At 49.1% G+C, this 16,455-nt stretch overlaps 1 protein-coding gene across 4 annotated transcripts in view; it reads left to right on the forward strand.

The window, feature by feature from the left end:
- The window catches only part of Bcar3 (BCAR3 adaptor protein, NSP family member), a 119,952-nt gene that overhangs the window by 64,381 nt on the left and 39,116 nt on the right, over positions 1-16,455 (forward strand). Inside the window, exon 1 of one of the 4 annotated variants that reach the window (XM_020171838.2) lies at positions 9,102-14,041. The exons of the other annotated variants lie outside the window; for them this stretch is intronic. Within the exon in view, the coding sequence (XP_020027427.2) occupies positions 13,958-14,041 (84 nt within the window). The 5' untranslated portion in view covers positions 9,102-13,957. Of the gene's footprint in view, positions 1-9,101; positions 14,042-16,455 lie in introns of those variants that run through there. 4 annotated transcript variants of the gene reach the window in all.

Here is a 16,455-nt window from a genome sequence, read left to right on the forward strand (position 1 = left end):
GTGTGTCACGTTGTCTTCATATAGGGCAGATTAAAGGCATTCCATTAGGATAATTGTCTAACACCCTGGAAGGTAGCAGGTAGGTTTCGTTGGGGAGGTCGGGGGCTGGTCTGGAGTTTGACCCTGGTGTTGACTGAAATGCTTCCTTGGAAGAACTTGATTTGGATTTGGATTTGGATTTGGATTTGAAGCTGGTGTTAGGTGACGTGGGGGTAGAGACTGATGGGGGCCACCCATGCCTGTGGACAGTGTGTCCGGGCTGACTGGGGAGGGGCAGGGTGAGTCAGTGCGTGCTATGCTGTTCCCTGAGCGGGGAAAGCCTGACACTTGGAGTGTTCTTGAGAAATTATAAGGAATGGTCAGATTGTTAAGACAACAAGAGGCTGAGCTGGGGAGGAATTTTACTTTCCGTCAAAATAATTTGTCCTTGAACACTGCTTTGCATACTTTTTTTTTTTTTCCATTGTACCTCATTCCTTTTTGTTTTGTTTTGTTGCTTTCTGGCCGTAGTGGGGTTCGAACTCAGTGCCTTGTGCCTGCTAGGCAGTCTCTCTACCACTTGAGCCTCACCTCATGTTCAAGACCCAAGCCCTCCTTTTTTTGGTATAGTCAAGGATCCCATATCAAAAACTCTGAAATCCAAAGTGCTCCAAAATCTGAAACTCTGAGCACTAAGTTGAAGCTAGCAGTGGAGACTTCCAGACTGTGAAACTGTGTTTCATGCACACAGTTGTCAAAAGATTGTACGAAAGGACCTGCAGGCCGTGTATGTAAGGTGTACTTGAGATATAAATTAGCGTCACAGTTAGACTTTGGTCTCATCCCCACAATATCTCGTTATGTGTTTACAGATATGACGCAATTTAAAAAGCCCTGATAGCTGAAACAGTTCAGTAAGTACTTCAGACAAGGGACATGCAACCTGGATTCCATTGTATGAAATTTAGGTGTGTTTAACCAATTTCCTGCTGACATTTGGGCTTTTCTAATGTTCTGTTAAAAACAGGTTTTCAGTTAGTGCCTAGTCATTTGGCAATATTTATTCAGTATCCCTGATGTTCTGATCAGTGTTCTACGGGCTGAGGACACACCAGTGAACTGCACAGTGTCCCTGACCTGTGGAGCTCATATTCTGGAGTGGCAGAGGAGAGGACAAGACAGCGAGTCAATTGTGTTAGATTGCGCCAAGTGCTACCCAGAGAACCTTCACTAGTGAGGGAACACTGAACTGAAGAGATGTTGGAGTAAAGGAATGTTATATGTTCTTATTTATTTATTTTGTGATACTGGGGTTTGAACTCAGGGCCTACACCTTAAGTCACTCCACCAGCCCCCTTTGTTTTTGTTTTGTGTGTGTGTGTGTGTGTGTGATGGGTTTTTTCAAGATAGGGTCTCACAAACTATTTGCCCAGGCTGGCTTTAAACCATGATCCTCCTGCTTTCTGCCTCCTGAGTAGCTGGGATTACAAAGATGAGCTTTTGGTGCCCAGTGGAAATGTTACATTTTAGGTAAAGTAGCCAGGGAAGGCCTCATTGAGAACGTGACGTTTGGGTACAGGGGCAGGGGCAAGTCATCCATGATGTCTAAGACAAAGAGAAAGTGGTAAGGACAAGGCCAGGACACCAGAGCCTGCCGTCCCCAGGAGTAGTGAGGAGGCCTGGGGAGCCGATGGAATGAGAGCGTAATAAAGGTGGCAAGGTAGAGTAAGGACTTGAACTTCTCCAGGGTGAGATGGGATGCTGTCTCGGGTTCGTTTCTGTGTTGCTGTAGACCGCAGAGGCAAAGAGCAGAAGCAGGGAGAGCAGTGGGAGGCCAGGTGAGGATGGTGGTGGTTTGGGCCTGTGACAGCAGGGTGGCCACCCAGGTGAAGGTCGGGCCGTCAGGGTGTCCTGGTGGATTGGCTGCGAGGTGGGAGGAGAGGAGTCAAGCATCGTGCTGGAAGGGCAGTGTTGCCATCAAGCAAGAAGGGTTGGGTGCTCTTGTGCAAGAACTTCTGTTCAAATAAAACCGTGGGCATAGAGAATGACCATGTGTTGGGTAACCAGGGGGTCAAAATGAAGTTCCTAGCAATTGGTTTTCACACTTATCTCAGCATATTCATTTTTTCTTTTTTTCTTATTTTATTTTTTTTTAATTATTCATATGTGCATACAATGCTTGGGTCATTTCTCCTCCCCTACATTTTTTCTAATTGTGTTTTAAGGATGCAGTTACTTATGAAAATAAAAACACCTTCTATTTTTAATGTTTGCTCCATCAGTGTGGTGCTGAAAACTTGTCACTTCATCAAAATTGTCTAAAACTAGTAGCTTAAATATGGGAGAAAAATTCCTAAGCTCTTCAGTCTTGTCATTCTTACAAAATGTTGAGAATCCTAAAAAAAAAATCTTATACAGGTTATACCTATTTATGTTCATCATGACAGAAATTTAAATATTTATTTAGGGGTGGGGGTATGGCTCAAGTGGTAAATCACTTCTCTAGCATAGAGCCCTGAATTCAAACTCTAGGGCTGCCAGAAAAGAATAAAATAAAATACAGAAAATGTTTGTTTATTTAATTCATTTGTATTTGATAAATATTTCATGTTTATCTAATGTATTTTGTTCATTTAAAACTGATACTAAAACCATCATAAATGAGTATAAATAGTGTATTTTTATTTTAAAAAATCATTTTTCAAGACAAGAGAAGTTTAGGGGTAAGAATGGCATTGGATTTCAGTTTTACAAATCGCTTTTGTGCCCGGCCTGATGGAACACAGCTTGCCTCTCTTCCCTCTCTTACACCCGGTCTGCTCCATTCGGCTGTTTCGTTGGGCTGAAGAAAATCTGGCCTCATGTAGATGGTAGTTCAGAAAAGAGAAGTAGTTTAGATGTCTTGAAGATGACGGTCGGTCATCTTCTTTGATGCTGGGCTAGCACTGGCCTGCCTTCCCTTGCAGGTTAATTGCAATGTGGGTTCTAAACCCTACTGAACGAGCTTTTCTCTCTGTTCCTTTAGGTTCAATTGGTCTCTCTTGCTAACTGAGCGGCTCACTTTCCCTTGTGTGACTTTGTACCTGGATGCATGAATCATTTGGAAAATACCTATTTAAAGAGTTAGGCAGATCTTGTGAACGTTAATCTGCCTCAGTATGTAAGATAAAAAAACACAGTCAGCCATGTCACCACCAATCTCATCAGAAAGTCATGAAAGTATGGACGGCTGGCAAGTTCACAGCGGCCTGAGTTTCCCAGAGTTCAGATTTCCTCTTGGCAGCTCGGATTTTTATCACTGGCAAAAAACACTGTCGGTTGTCTTCATTAGGTACAGGCTCACTTCGTTCACTTTTCAGAAAATGTCTGTCAAATAAATACCTAAGCGGGAATAAACACAGCTGGTCAGACATTCTTTGAAGTGTACATGGTGTCCCATGTTCAGGGTTGACGACCGTACAGTGGCACGGTTGCTTCTCCTCCTCCAGGCAGCCAAACACTCCTGCGGCCTGCACGCCATCACACAGAACGGCAGACTTGAACTCAGTGGCTTTTTCTTACCACTGTGGGCCCCGGGCGGTGAAGGAAGGGGCTGCTAGGACAGTGTGGTGCTTTTGCCCTGTTTCCTCCTGACCGTGTCACCCATCTTCATAAGTATCTAAGACAACAGGTGTGACAAAAGGTCTCAATATTATTATGTAGATAAGTTTTGGCCTCTTGGACTCCTTGAAAGACCCCCAACACACCGAGCACCCTAGGACTAGGGACGCCCTGCTGCTTAAGGCCTGGGAGCTGCAGACACCCCTCAGTGCAAAATATGCCCTCCAGTTTGTCTAAATCCTTATTTTTTCTGCTAAGTTTTTCCTAATGCAGCCTACCCGCCAATTGCATTTTCATTTAGAGACCCCGATTGTTAATACAGAAAAGACATTACATTTTCATTAAAAAATAAGAAAACGGTGCAGATGCATCTGAGAAAGAAGGAGTCTTCCATGGGCCTGTTTCTTACGATGCAGTGCACTGTGAAACTCAATAAACACCAGCTCAGTCTCGGGTGACTGGGTCATCACTCATTCCACACTGTAAAGTGCTGGGACTGAGGCCTGCCTTACAGCAGAGAGCCTCAACTTGCCTGTGAAAGTGTAGTGGAGGGCTGAATCGATTTCAGGGATGAACTTACTTGGGCCAGGCTGAAGACGAGCGTTGCTGTGGCCCTTGAGCGCTCATTAACTGCTGCAGCGTTTGGGTGAGCTGGCTGGGCTCCATCTGTCCTTCCATCATGTGAGTGAAGATAAGGATGCATCAGATCCTAGGAATGAGAGCATGCTGTTTGGCCCTCGGAGGCAGTTTCCTCTCCAGGCCCAGTTCTCTGCATATGGCATCTAGCTGTGTCGTGAATGACCCCAGTGTCCAGGCTGCAGGAACCTGGTCTGGGAGGCATTTCACATATTTATTAGCTGTGGACAGCAGTGTGCTCCATAAAGCCCCCATTCACACTCTCAAAGGAGCTTTCTGTGCAGCAGAAGCACAGAAGCTGACCGACTGCTTCCTGGGACTGCCCAACGCCAGCTGGACTCTTTATTTTTCCCAGGCCCAGGTGGCCGTTGTAGCTGAGTCCATTCTGCCCAGTCTCCTCGTGGTCTTTACTTGGGAGAGCCTGAGCGGGATGGGGTCAAGTCCTCTTGTCCACTGGTTTCAGGACGACTGGAGCAGAGAGAGAAATGACTGTATCCTGGGCACTTCTCCTTGTTTGGGATCCCAGGTGGTTCACAGCCTGTGGGGAGTAAAATAGTGTAGGAACTGGTCCTCGTCCAGCCAGAGAATGGCAGGGCTGGTTCACCAGTGTGGTGGACCATGCCTTGTGGCTGTGAGATTATTAAGGACCTGGGGAGCCAGGGATAGAGGGTCCCCACCTTTCTGCATACATGACGAATAAGACCCGTGTCTCTAGAAAGGTGCACTCTCCCATTACACATCTCCCTTCCAAGGTGTCAGTGGCACCCGGAATCCCGGTGCCATCCCCACATGTTCTCTGGGCCCCTGTGGTGTTCAGGCATGTGAAGGCATGGCTTCCAAGATCCATGAGCAAGGACATGTCGCCTGAATGACTGCTTCATTAGCTGGACGTGGAAGATGGTTGGAGGGGTAAATGGTCCCTCCGAGGGCCACACAGAACCGCAGCCAGGGCACACAGACTCCCCCAGGCCATCATCCTAAGGATGTGTAAGGAGCAGATTTGGAGACTATTTGAATGTGATTTGGGGTGCAATGTCAACTTCCTGCTCCTACATTGCCTTCCTAGGTGACAGCAAAGTTTTCCTGCCCTCGATTAGGGAATGTCTCAATCAGTACCTCGTTCCAAATGACAGAGTAGCCTTTTAGAAATGCCCTCCAGGGACTTAAGATGGCACCTTTACCTCCATCAGCAAGGCTGAGAGCACAGTTGGTTCATGGTCCCCAAGCCAGGGAGGGGGCCTGGGTGTGGAGCAAAACTCAGACTGACCCTCAGGACCCATGTCCCAACTCCATGAACCCCTCCCTCTTCCTGGAGGTAAATTTGTACCTTTATCCTGGAAAACACAAGACAATTCACTTCTTTACAGGTGCCCTGGAAACATCATAAATTGCCACCTGTTGCTGACACACCCTGATGGCCCTGGCACCTTTTTAACATTTCTCTCGGCCCTTTTTGTTTTTGTTATTTATTTTTCTTTTTTGGTGGTGGTATTGGGGTTTGAACTCAGGGCCTCGCGCTTGCTAGGCTCTACCACTTGAGCCACTCTGCCAGCCCTTTTTTTTTTGTGTTGAGTACTTTTAAGATAGGGTCTTGCAGACTCTTTCCCCAGGCTGGCCTCAAACTATGATCCTCCTGATCTCTGCCTCCCAAGTAGCGAGGATTACAGGTATGAGCCACTGGTATCCAGCCCTGTTGTTAGTTTTCAAATAGGGTCAGGCACTTATGTGGCAGCCTTGGACTATAATCCTTCTATTTATAATTTCCGCTTAGCTGGGATGACAGGTGCACACCACCACACCCAGCTTTTATTGGTTGAAATGGAGTCTCTAACTTTTTGCCGTAGCAGGCCTTGATCCTTGATTTGCCGCCTGAGTAGCTGGGATTATAGATGTGAGCCACCATGGCCTGCCTCATTTTATCTTTTTATGGTCCATGCCTAGCTTTCTCTACTTTATCCCCTCCTGGATTATTTATGTGCTGGATATCCACTGACTCACAGCTTGTCAGATGTTTGCAGTTACAGAGGAGTTACAGGTGGGGCTCACAGGGGCTGTGGAACCCCCGAGACCTAAAGTTCAGCCTTAGAAAGATTCCCACATCTGTTTTCACATGTGGCCCTGACACTGGCATTCCTGAGAATGACCAAGGTCCACTCCTGCTTCTTTCTCCTGTGGCTCTCCCTCCACACAGCCTCTGCTTACGTAGGAGGGGAGGGCACACATGCAAGGCCAGGCTTGTATTGTCCTTTGAGCCACTGGCCAGAGGAATTCATTATCCGATGCTGACATTGACCTTCTGGACATCACCTCCACAGGCAGCACCGTGCTTGGAGTAATAAAGGGAGTGGCTGGTGATGAATTCAGCCCTTTCCCTTTCCCATAGAGAAAGGGGCTCTCCATACAGACAGAGGTGCTCTCTTGGCCTGCAGTCAACCTGTGCACCAAGGTTTTGTTGCCTTCCGGTTCTGGGATTCTGATCTCAGCGTCCATCTGTACTTGCCCTGCCCTTTCCTGTCAGCTCTCGGCGGTCCAGCATTTCTGGCTCGAAATAGTCCAGACAAGCCCTGCTGTCTGTGATGCCAAGAATATCTGTCACTTGGTAGGAGGGAGGTCTGCTTTTTGGATTTGTAGGGGATAAGGCACTCCTGGCAACCAGGTGTGATCCTGGCTTCCATTATCACATGAGATGGAGCCAGGTTCTGACTTGTTTTAATTAGTATCCCTAAGAACTGTTTGAGTGAACGTGAGGAATGTGGAAATGGTACCCATCTCCTCGTGTGAGCCTGAACCGGACGCTATGGTGACATTCTCTGTAGAGATTCTAGCTCCTGGGGACCTCACATAAGAGTAGGTGAGGTGGAAAGACATCTGTCACCACTGCAATCTTCCTGAACACATCCCCAAAGTCTGGCTGTGGTGGGGTTGCCAAGTGAAGTGTAGTTTTCCATGTTTACTGCCCCGTCCAAACAAGACCCTTCCACCAGCTGAGAGGAGTTCACGCCTGTCACAGGAGGGTCAAGTGACTTCCCAGTTGTAAGAAGCCACCATGCTACTTGCCTCGAAGGCTATCTGTCTCCCCTTAGCAGTCACAACCTGATTGTGTCTAAGGGAACCAGCGGGTGCCCTATTTGTCCTCAGTCACTGACTATTGGGGTGGTTTCCTCACTTCCCTTGCACTGGCCACTTAAAGTCTTTCTGGGTCAGTGGAGACTTTCAGGTTGCATAAGTCTTTGAGAATTGAGTAGAGGGAACAATGTGTCCTCAATGAACAGATATTTACACGACAGCTTGTGCATAGTTTCCAGGGGCTCACGGAAGCCCCACTCCACGCCCACATGGAGAACTCCTGCTCTGGGCAGATTCTCAGGAATGTCAGTGGAGTGCAGAATCAGGCGACATGTCTCTCAGTGACAATGGCTGGATCAGTTTATGGCCATGACAAAGGATATTTTCCTACTGAAGTATTTGGTTCAGGTGGATCAGACTTGCTTGACAACAGAGAAGAAGGGAGTAATAAGAGCATTTTCTGTAGAGGCTGGAATGGGGTGAAGGAGTGGTGCTGGCCCCACCCTCTGTCCCAGAGCTCTGCCTTCTCTTATCTCTCCAGGGCTGGTTTGTCCACCTGGACAATTGGTAGCTTTCTAGGTGGAGGTGGGGTGGGGTGTCTTAGGAAGAGTGCACTGTGACTCTGGTGGATTCCTGCCATTGGGAAATGGAGAGGGAGAGGTGTAGGCAAGGGCAGAGTCTGGGGGTGGGGCACACACAGTTGAAAGAAGGCATCTGGGCAGAGAGGCACAGCCTCCATAGGGCTAGCTCAGGCATGGTTCTACTTCTAGAAATGGCAGGTGTCAGACAGCCCAGTAATAAGGAGTCGGTACAAAGTACAAAAGTACAAAGGAGTCAGATGTACAGGAGGTGGTTCCCTGGGGACTCAGTTCAGGGCAAGAACCACCCGGCCTAGAGGACTAGGTGAGAAGTTGAGGGAGTGAATATCTGGCAGGACAATCAATCAGGACGGAGGCAGAAGTCCAGCTCTGCAGCTGGCTGGGTAAAAGGGCAATGGGAAAGGAGAGTGCCACCCAGATCCCATGGGGGTGGGGCACAGGCTTGTTCAGGAGTGGTCCATGGACACCTGGGCAGTGGTGGTTGGATCCAGGGCCCCCTGGAGAGGACCTCGTGGGCAGATGCTGTGAGACACACATTTCCTGTTACCATAAACAGCTCCTCAGATGACAAAGACTGCAGCAGAAGACACCTGAAACATCTGAGCAAGTGTGATAGAGACCATATGTGAAATTTGATGTTCAGTTTTTAAATTTAAGGGCAAAAAAAAATACTTGAAGGCTAAAATCTCAACCATTTCTCCCTTATTTGCTGTTTTGGAGGTTCAGGAGTCTCTAAGATGCTTAAGACTAAAGCCAGTCGGTGGCTCGAATCACTGCCCATCTTCTTCTGTGGAGACATAGGTCCTGTAGCCCAGCATGTGGGCACGTGGCCTGCGGGGGGAGGGGTGGTTATTTTCCTTCTTTCACAGAGGAAAGGCAGCTCACATTGCTGGCTGTGCCTGCTATGTCTGGGGGCCGGACTCTATGTTGCCTCACTCGATGCCCACAAAAGCCTGGTGAGTTCAGGGAACCACCTGGACAAGCTGGAGAGCTCAGGTCGTTTCCAGAGCTAGCAGTGCGGTGAAGAATCCACTCTGGTTCTCCTGCTACCACCCTACCTCGACCCAAACCCACTTTTGGAGACACAGGTGTCTGTCTCCCAGCTCAGTTTTGGAAGATGTCACTTTGCAGAAGTACTCATGGCAAGGGAACAGAGCAGGCTGCTCCAGGCTGCGGGGACTCCCTGGGGGCTGGGCCTGTACCCCTCAGTCATCCCCACAGCACCCTGCACGGGGGGGGGGGCCTCTGGGGAGCTTTGGGGTCCTTACCTGTTGACTGCTTATGTAGCTCACACTTACCCAAAAGTGGGAAGAAGGGAAAGAGCAAAGTGTCCATCAGAGAGAACCCAGGAGCTGCTATGGAGAGAAAGGAGTGTTTGCTCTGGGTGGCCTGCATGGTGCAAAGTAGGTGCAAATCCTCGTGGACAGGTCAGACTCCAGGGGTAGACAAACAGGCTTCAGAGGGGCAGAGGGGTGCCCTGACATTTTATGTAAACCATTGGGAGTCTGTGCCTCTGGCTCTGGACCATCATCCGTGACTTTCTGCTCCATGCCACAGCACAGAAAATGAAGCTTGCAGGATATAGGATTTCTGGGGTGCTACAGGAAATAGTGTTGGGGGTGCATGGGGTGGAACCCTATGGTATAAAGCAAAGCCATCATCCAGTTATGGTTTTAATAATGACAGAGACGGATGTGTAGGGGAAGGGGGAAGACAGGAGGCCCAGCAGAGAGAGCTCCGTCTGTCAGGATGCACTTGGTCTCTTTGTTTGTGCACTGTGCAGATCAATACCACTTCCAGACAGAGACCATTTAGCAGCCATCCTCCTCCAGCCTCTTGAGAAATCTGGACAGCTGTGAGACCACAACGGGCAGCACACGCTCCTGAGTGCTCCACGTCTGCCAGGGCAGAGGACGGCTTATCTGCCGCAGAGCCCAGCACAGCCGAGTCCAGCTTGCATTCCCTTCTGGAGCAAGAACTAATTGCATTTGCGTGAAGGAAAATGTCTGGGCTTCATGGGCAGCTTCAGCTCTTCCGCCTGGCCTCAGGAAGAACTGGCCTCTTCTCTTCAGTCTCCTCCTCCTTTCTCAGTGGTCTCCCCACTGTGCTCTATGTCCTGAGGCTGTTTGTGTGTAGGGAAACATCAGCTCCTCTTGGCCTATGGAGGCCCCTCAACTGACCACAGGGTGACACCCCAATAAACCTGTCACCAACTGGAAATGTCCTACACTTGTGCATCTAACCTGCCAAACACCGTACCCCAGCCAGGCCTACCTTAAACACACTCAGAGCACTTACACCAGCCCGCAGTTAGGCACATTTCCCCAGGACAAAGCCTGTTTTCTAAGGAAGCGTTGAAAAGCTCATATAACGGACTGACTACCGTATCGAAGGTGAGGTACAGAACGGTCGCATGGGGTCCTTGTGGACAGTCGTGAAGTCAGGGATGTTGGGGTTCACGCAGAGCCAGGCAGACACAGCACAGGTGTCTGTGTAAGGCCTTGGAAGCTGGACGCTAATAGGCCCACAGCCCAGGCCGTGCTATGCTGCTGTGCAAGGGGCTGAGCCTGCAGGAGGCAGCCACACCATAATGGCACACTGAGGCACAGGGACCAGGCCAAGGTACTGCTCCCTTCTCCCAGGACAGCAGGGGAGCGGAGCCAGAAAAGATCGGTTGGTGTGCATTTGTGTGTGAGAGTGCGTGAGTGTGCGTGAATATGTGAGTCTGTTTGGTGAGTGACAGAGAAAATGCAGAATCTTAGTGAGAGCCTTTTTGTCTTTGTCTCCTTTTCCCTGTAATATTGGGGTTGAACTCAGGGCCTTGTGCTCAGTAGGCAAGGACTCTACTGCTGGAGTTGTTCCACCAGCCCTTTTGATCGGGGTGACCGGTGTGCGCCCTGACTGACGTCCTGTTTGCTGTGGTCAGGGCTGGACTAGGCCTTGTAGCCTTGGACCAGTGCCCTCCGGTTCACTGACTATGGGCAGTGTCCCCATCCAGACCTGCTTGACAGTGACGGAGTCTCCTACATAGGCTTGATAACCTGACTCTGGGGTGGCTGTCAGGTGGCATTGCTCTCCTCGATGCCCTGGGACAGCTGCTAGCCTGCCTTTCCCCAGGCCCTGTCACTGGGACCTGCCTCAAGTGGGGGGTGCACACTCTCTAGTCTCTCTTGAGCCAAGGGCTGCTGCTAACAGGAAGCTTGTGTCTGTTGGCCGAGGAGGCTGGCAGGCCCTCCCGTTTCCATGGTTACTGAGCAGGGCAGGTTAGCATTAGAGCAGCCCAAGGGAAACCTGTGGTTGAGAGTTGTGCTTTTTGCCGGGGGATGGAGAGGGCTTTCTTTGCTGGCTTAACCCTCTTCCCAGGTTGGAGGGGTAGCATTGTGGGGATTTCCTAAGGTCCACCTGGCTGCCCAGCCCAGGTCTCATCACCTAAGAAGGTAGCCTCTGGGGTAGGGGAGGGGAACTTCAGAGCACCCTGGACCCTTCCCAGAATTGAGTGTCTCCTACTGGTCCCCTCCCTACCTTCATCAGTTCCTGCAATTCCTTTAGAGGCACTCTGTCCTGTCTCCAGAAGGGCTTGGTGTCTAGGAAACCCAAATCATTGAAAGACTGACCCACTGCCCCAGGTCACAGTGTTGTCGTGTGGCTGCATGAATAACAGGCATAATTATAAGACGTTATGAAGTCTCTTTCCGTGTGATCACTTACTGGGCTTTTCAGTCCCAGGCTGGAGTCCCTGTCCTTTGTTCTCTGCAGAACGACACCGTTCTTTGTAACTAGAATAGAAAAGCCATTGCAGCAACAATTTGGGGACATTGATCAGCGTGGAAAGGAGACATTTAAAAGCGAAATGAGCCAGTGAAGAACACTGTGGGAATCCATGCAGTGACCATCTTCAGTGACCATCTTATTTTTGTCTCTCTGCTTGGCCATTTTGGAAGAATATTGATTAAGACTTTTTGAGTGCTGCTTCAGAAATTGATGTGGAATAAAAATAAAACGCGCTTCAGAAACAGTTACCTAATAAGTTTGAGCCTCCTCTTTAATCCCGGTGGAACAAATTCTTTGGCCATTTTGCAGAAAGTTCTTAGCGTAAACAGGGAAAGCCTCAGGTGACAGGACAGAGGTGTGATTTTACAGTGCTTTCACCCTGGGGCACTTGGCTGGGCATAATTCTTTTTCATTTACACATTTACTTTTTTTGCTTTGGTGGGGGGTATCCGGAGCTCAGGGACTCCTGGCAGACTAACCTCTCTGAGTTTCAACTCTGGCTTAAGGGAACGACCCCCTTCCCTTTCCCTGGGCCTGGGATGGTGCTTTTCCAACCCCTTGAGAGGGTTTTAGCTTGTTGTTTCCTACCAATGGGAATAGCAAGGTGAATGCTGGGCCCCTTCCTGATGGCTCTTGGCCTGGTAGATGAGTCCCCACAGATGTACTCCTGGGGACTTACCCTTCGTCCCCATCTGATACAAATGCGAGCAGACACAGACTGCTTCCTCACCAGTGTAGTGCCTGGACCTTGGAGAACAGGGTTGCCCCAAGGGCTTGGGTAGCTCTAAACGCCTTTGTGTTTGGCCCCAGGACTGCAAACTCAACTCCAGAGGAGCAGGAGTGAGGGAGGAAGCCATCTGAAAGGGCAGAAGGAACAGGCTCCCAGTGTCTGTAGCTTTGCGCTCATGACTGGCATGTTTTTAGATGACCCTCTTCCCCTTCTGGTGGAAGTTGTCCCCTGTTCAAGCACAGAAGCTGCTCACCAGGCATTAAACAAACAATTCCCACTTTTCACTGGCAGACCTGACTTAGTCCAAAGGCCGAGGCCTCTTGAGGATGTGACCCTAATCCCCTGGATATTTTTTCATACCTCTCTCCTGCTTCATCTGGTCTTGCTCCTTTCTGGAACAAATAGGTTCTGTTTCTTCCTCATTACAAGTTTCTGCCTGTGTGAAGTTTTAGGAAGCTTTGGGACACATCCCGTTTTTGAGAAGCCACAAAAAGTTAGTATCTGCAATAGTGTGAGTGGAAGAGCTGCAGGCAAAAACCTGGGATTGATTTGAAAAAACAGAAACACAGCGGAAGAGTTGGGCGTCCTCTGTAACTGGAAGGAAAAGGAAAGCAGTTTCTTTCCACTAATGGAGCTCTGGGTGAGGTAAAATCCACTGTCACAGGGGAGACCAGAAGGTCTCGCTTGGCACTGGACGTGAGGTTTGGGCTGGATGCAGGTTAGGCAGAGTGGGCAGTGAAAGATGAGTAATTAAAGCTCAGGACTAAAAAGGAAGGAGGGAGGAGAAGAAACAGTTGGGTCAGAAAGTCCCCATCCTCCCAACAGGCTACATGGCCAGGTGGGAGAGCATAGGCCACTCAGTGTGTTTGCTGACAGACTAGCTAATTAAACACCAAAAGGCAATATTGCTTTGCCAGTAGTGATGGCTGTGCCAACGTTATCAGCTGCAAACCAACTGCCAGAAGCATCCTAATTAAAAATAAACAACTCTGGCAGTGGGCGTGGGGACTGGGATCCTGCCCGATTTCTTAGGTCTTCTAGGATTGCTCCAGGAGAAAGCCACACCCTGGTCACTTTTAGGCCACTGCCTCTTCTCAAAGGAGCCTCTGTGTCATAACAAGGAGGTGTGATGTGTACAACCTTACCCTGCTTCCTTCAGCCCCTAGGTGCTGGGGTGACAAGCAAATAGACAAAGCCACCAGAAACAGATTGCACAGTGGGGTCAGGCCTGAGAAGGGAAGCTGCCTTGGGGGTGGGGGGCTCTAAATTAGAGGATGGCTGAAAGCTGAAGCTGAAGGCCTCTTCTAAGAGGGGTTAGAATTTCATCAGAAAGCAAATCTGGTCACATGAGAATTTCTGGCACTCCCTGCATGGCAGGCTGGACACAAGCCTGCCAGAATTGAGCGAGTGGATCTTATTGACTTCAGCAGGGGGAAAAGTCCCAGACCAGCCTGGGAGAAGGAGCCAGCTCACTCCCCTGGCTACCGGCTGCAGACAGGAGCTTTGGGGGGACGGGCTCCTCCATCCGATGCCTCCCTTCTTTTAACCCTCCTAAGGCGACCGGTGCCCTGGAAAGATGCCTAAGGAATGCAGTGCTTTCCACGCCCTCTCGGCAGCCCTGTGCTGCTTCTATCACCGCAAGTCTTTCCTTGGAATCAAGGTAGGTGTGGTCTGGAGGTTCAGTTCATCTGTTAGTCTTCGGGGGTCCTGAGAGAGAGCATTCGTTTTCTAGAGGGCACTAGAAGTTTGCAGCTTGCTGGCTGTAAAAACAGAGGAGCTTTCTTTAACTGATGGATTCCATGAGCCTCTAGTGTGTAACCTCCCTTGGAGCAGAGTCCAGCGGCACAGATGGGGCTCCCTGCCTGTGTTTGAAGGAAGGTGATGCTCTGTTCAGTGTCCAGGAGCTGAAATTGTATACAAAGTAGCTCAGTATGACAGAGCTGTTTTTTTCCTTCTCTCTCTGTCTGCGTCTCTTCCCGTGTTCATAATGAACGTGAGGGGCTTGAAGCCCTTCCCTGCTTAACCTCATGGCCTGTTCTGCATCAGTAATAATGCACAGAAACCACTCATCACAGCCAGCTTCTGAAACATTTCGAGGTTCAGAAATGTGTCTCTCTTCTCCACTTGCTGTTTAACATTTGGGACAAGACTCCAGTGGCACGAGCTTTGCCTAGTCTGTCAGTACACCGTGTTGGCGAGCATGTTCAGAGAGCATCACTTGACTAACTCAAGGCAACACCCGTGCTCTGTGTTGTCTGCTCGTGACACGTAAAGAGTTGAGATTAACATGGGCTTTCATAGATCTTGGGATTTGTCTGCCTCAGAAAAAAATCCTGCCAGCCCCAGTGTGACCATAAACCTCACTTTCTGCCTGGGAAACAGGAGTCCAAAACCTCTCAAGGAATTCTTCCGCCCTGAAGCAGACCCCCTGTCCTGAGGGACTGAAAGGCTCCAGCAGGGATATTGTGCTCTGCTTCTCTCTTCTTGCTCGTGCTTTAAAAATAAAAATCTCAGGAGAACGACCTGCTACAGGAAGGGAGAATACCCCATCTGTAAAAAAACGTCTGCTGAACGAGAAGTGGATGGGCTTCTCTGGTTTTGCTGTCTGCTTGGGGAATTCAAAGTGTCTCTCCAACCTCTCAGCAAAGTTCATTTTTGTGTGTCTTTGTCAAAAAAAATCGGAAGAGAATGAGTACTTCACTGTGGATTAGACGCTCCCCCCAACTTCAGAGCCCCTTTCTTATCCTAGGGCCCAGTGGGGTGATGTGAGGACCCCATGGCTTGGAGCCTAAATATGGATTGTTCTAGCTTGGCGTGGATGATGTCACACCATTAACAGTATTTTAGAGCTGTCAAAGATAGATGGGGAGGTCCCAGAGGGAGCCAAGCACTTCAGGGATTGGCAGCAGGCTCTCTCTCTAACAGAATCCCTTCATCAGCCAATTTCTGCTAATTCAGACGAGCACAGCCCAGCATCTGGTATGGGAGGAATCAGCCCATAAATATCTGGGTCTGAGCAAGGAGACTGGAAACTGTCCATCTGCAGTGGTGGCCCCCAAGGCCTGCACAGAAAGGGCCACACATTGGTCCTCGACCTCCCCACCATTGCCACTCCTGGTGGATGAAATCTTCCTAACACAGAAAGAGGCCCTGACCTGTTCACTCATCAGAAAGTGGAGCCTTCTGTCCTAACTTGGGGTTCCCCAGGAGCACCCCCAGAAGAGCCTGCCCACTTTACTCAGCTGACATAGTTACCTGGGAAGGAAATCTGCTTGTAACTTAATCCTTCATCCTGCAGTGCTGTCCCGATGATAACGCGGGATCGTTTTATTGACTCTCGCTTTAATTAGGTGTTTCAGGTCTTGCTGTTCATAATTAGTTTCCGTTGTAATTAGAGTTTCAAAATTAAATTGAGATTGATTGCCCAATAACAAAGCGGAAGTAAAGCCCCAGTTCTTGACCGTGTATGCTGCTTCTCTTGGCATGGATTTCTCATACCGAAAATAACACTGTGGTAGCCATGGTAACTTTCCATTTGGTCTAATGCATATCATCTCTGGAGAAAATAGGACGTTATTAATAGTGTTGGTTGTATGGGAAGAGAACTAAAAATATAAAAGCTCCTTGTTACATAGGACACCAGTCACACTGGTGCACCCATGGGATAAGATCCAACTTGCAGAGGTCTTGCAGAATTTAGGATGTGTCTTAGGAGCTTCATGTAGACTTGTATACAAAGACCCTGGCAAGGAAATGGATGGGAGGCCACAATGGGTAGCGGGATCAGGGCTATGTATACCTGGCTGGCCCTCTGGAGATGAGGCCGCTGTGAGGTGTTCTAGCCATGGTGAAGGTCATGACACCTGGACATTCCAAGGAGGTTCACATTAGGCAGTCTTTTCATAAAAGACCCGAGAGTCTTTTGTCTGAGTACTAAAAAAAGAAAGTATATTTTTCTGAAGCCCACCCAGTGGAGAGAAGCTTGTAAAGATATGCAGGGTGCACATTTAATAGCACAGGCAAGTTCACAAGCCCCTGGATGTGACTATAGCATCATTCATGTGCAAACACTCT

This window comes from Castor canadensis, chromosome 12, assembly GCF_047511655.1.
Source record: "Castor canadensis chromosome 12, mCasCan1.hap1v2, whole genome shotgun sequence".
Taxonomy (NCBI): Eukaryota; Metazoa; Chordata; class Mammalia; order Rodentia; family Castoridae; genus Castor; species Castor canadensis.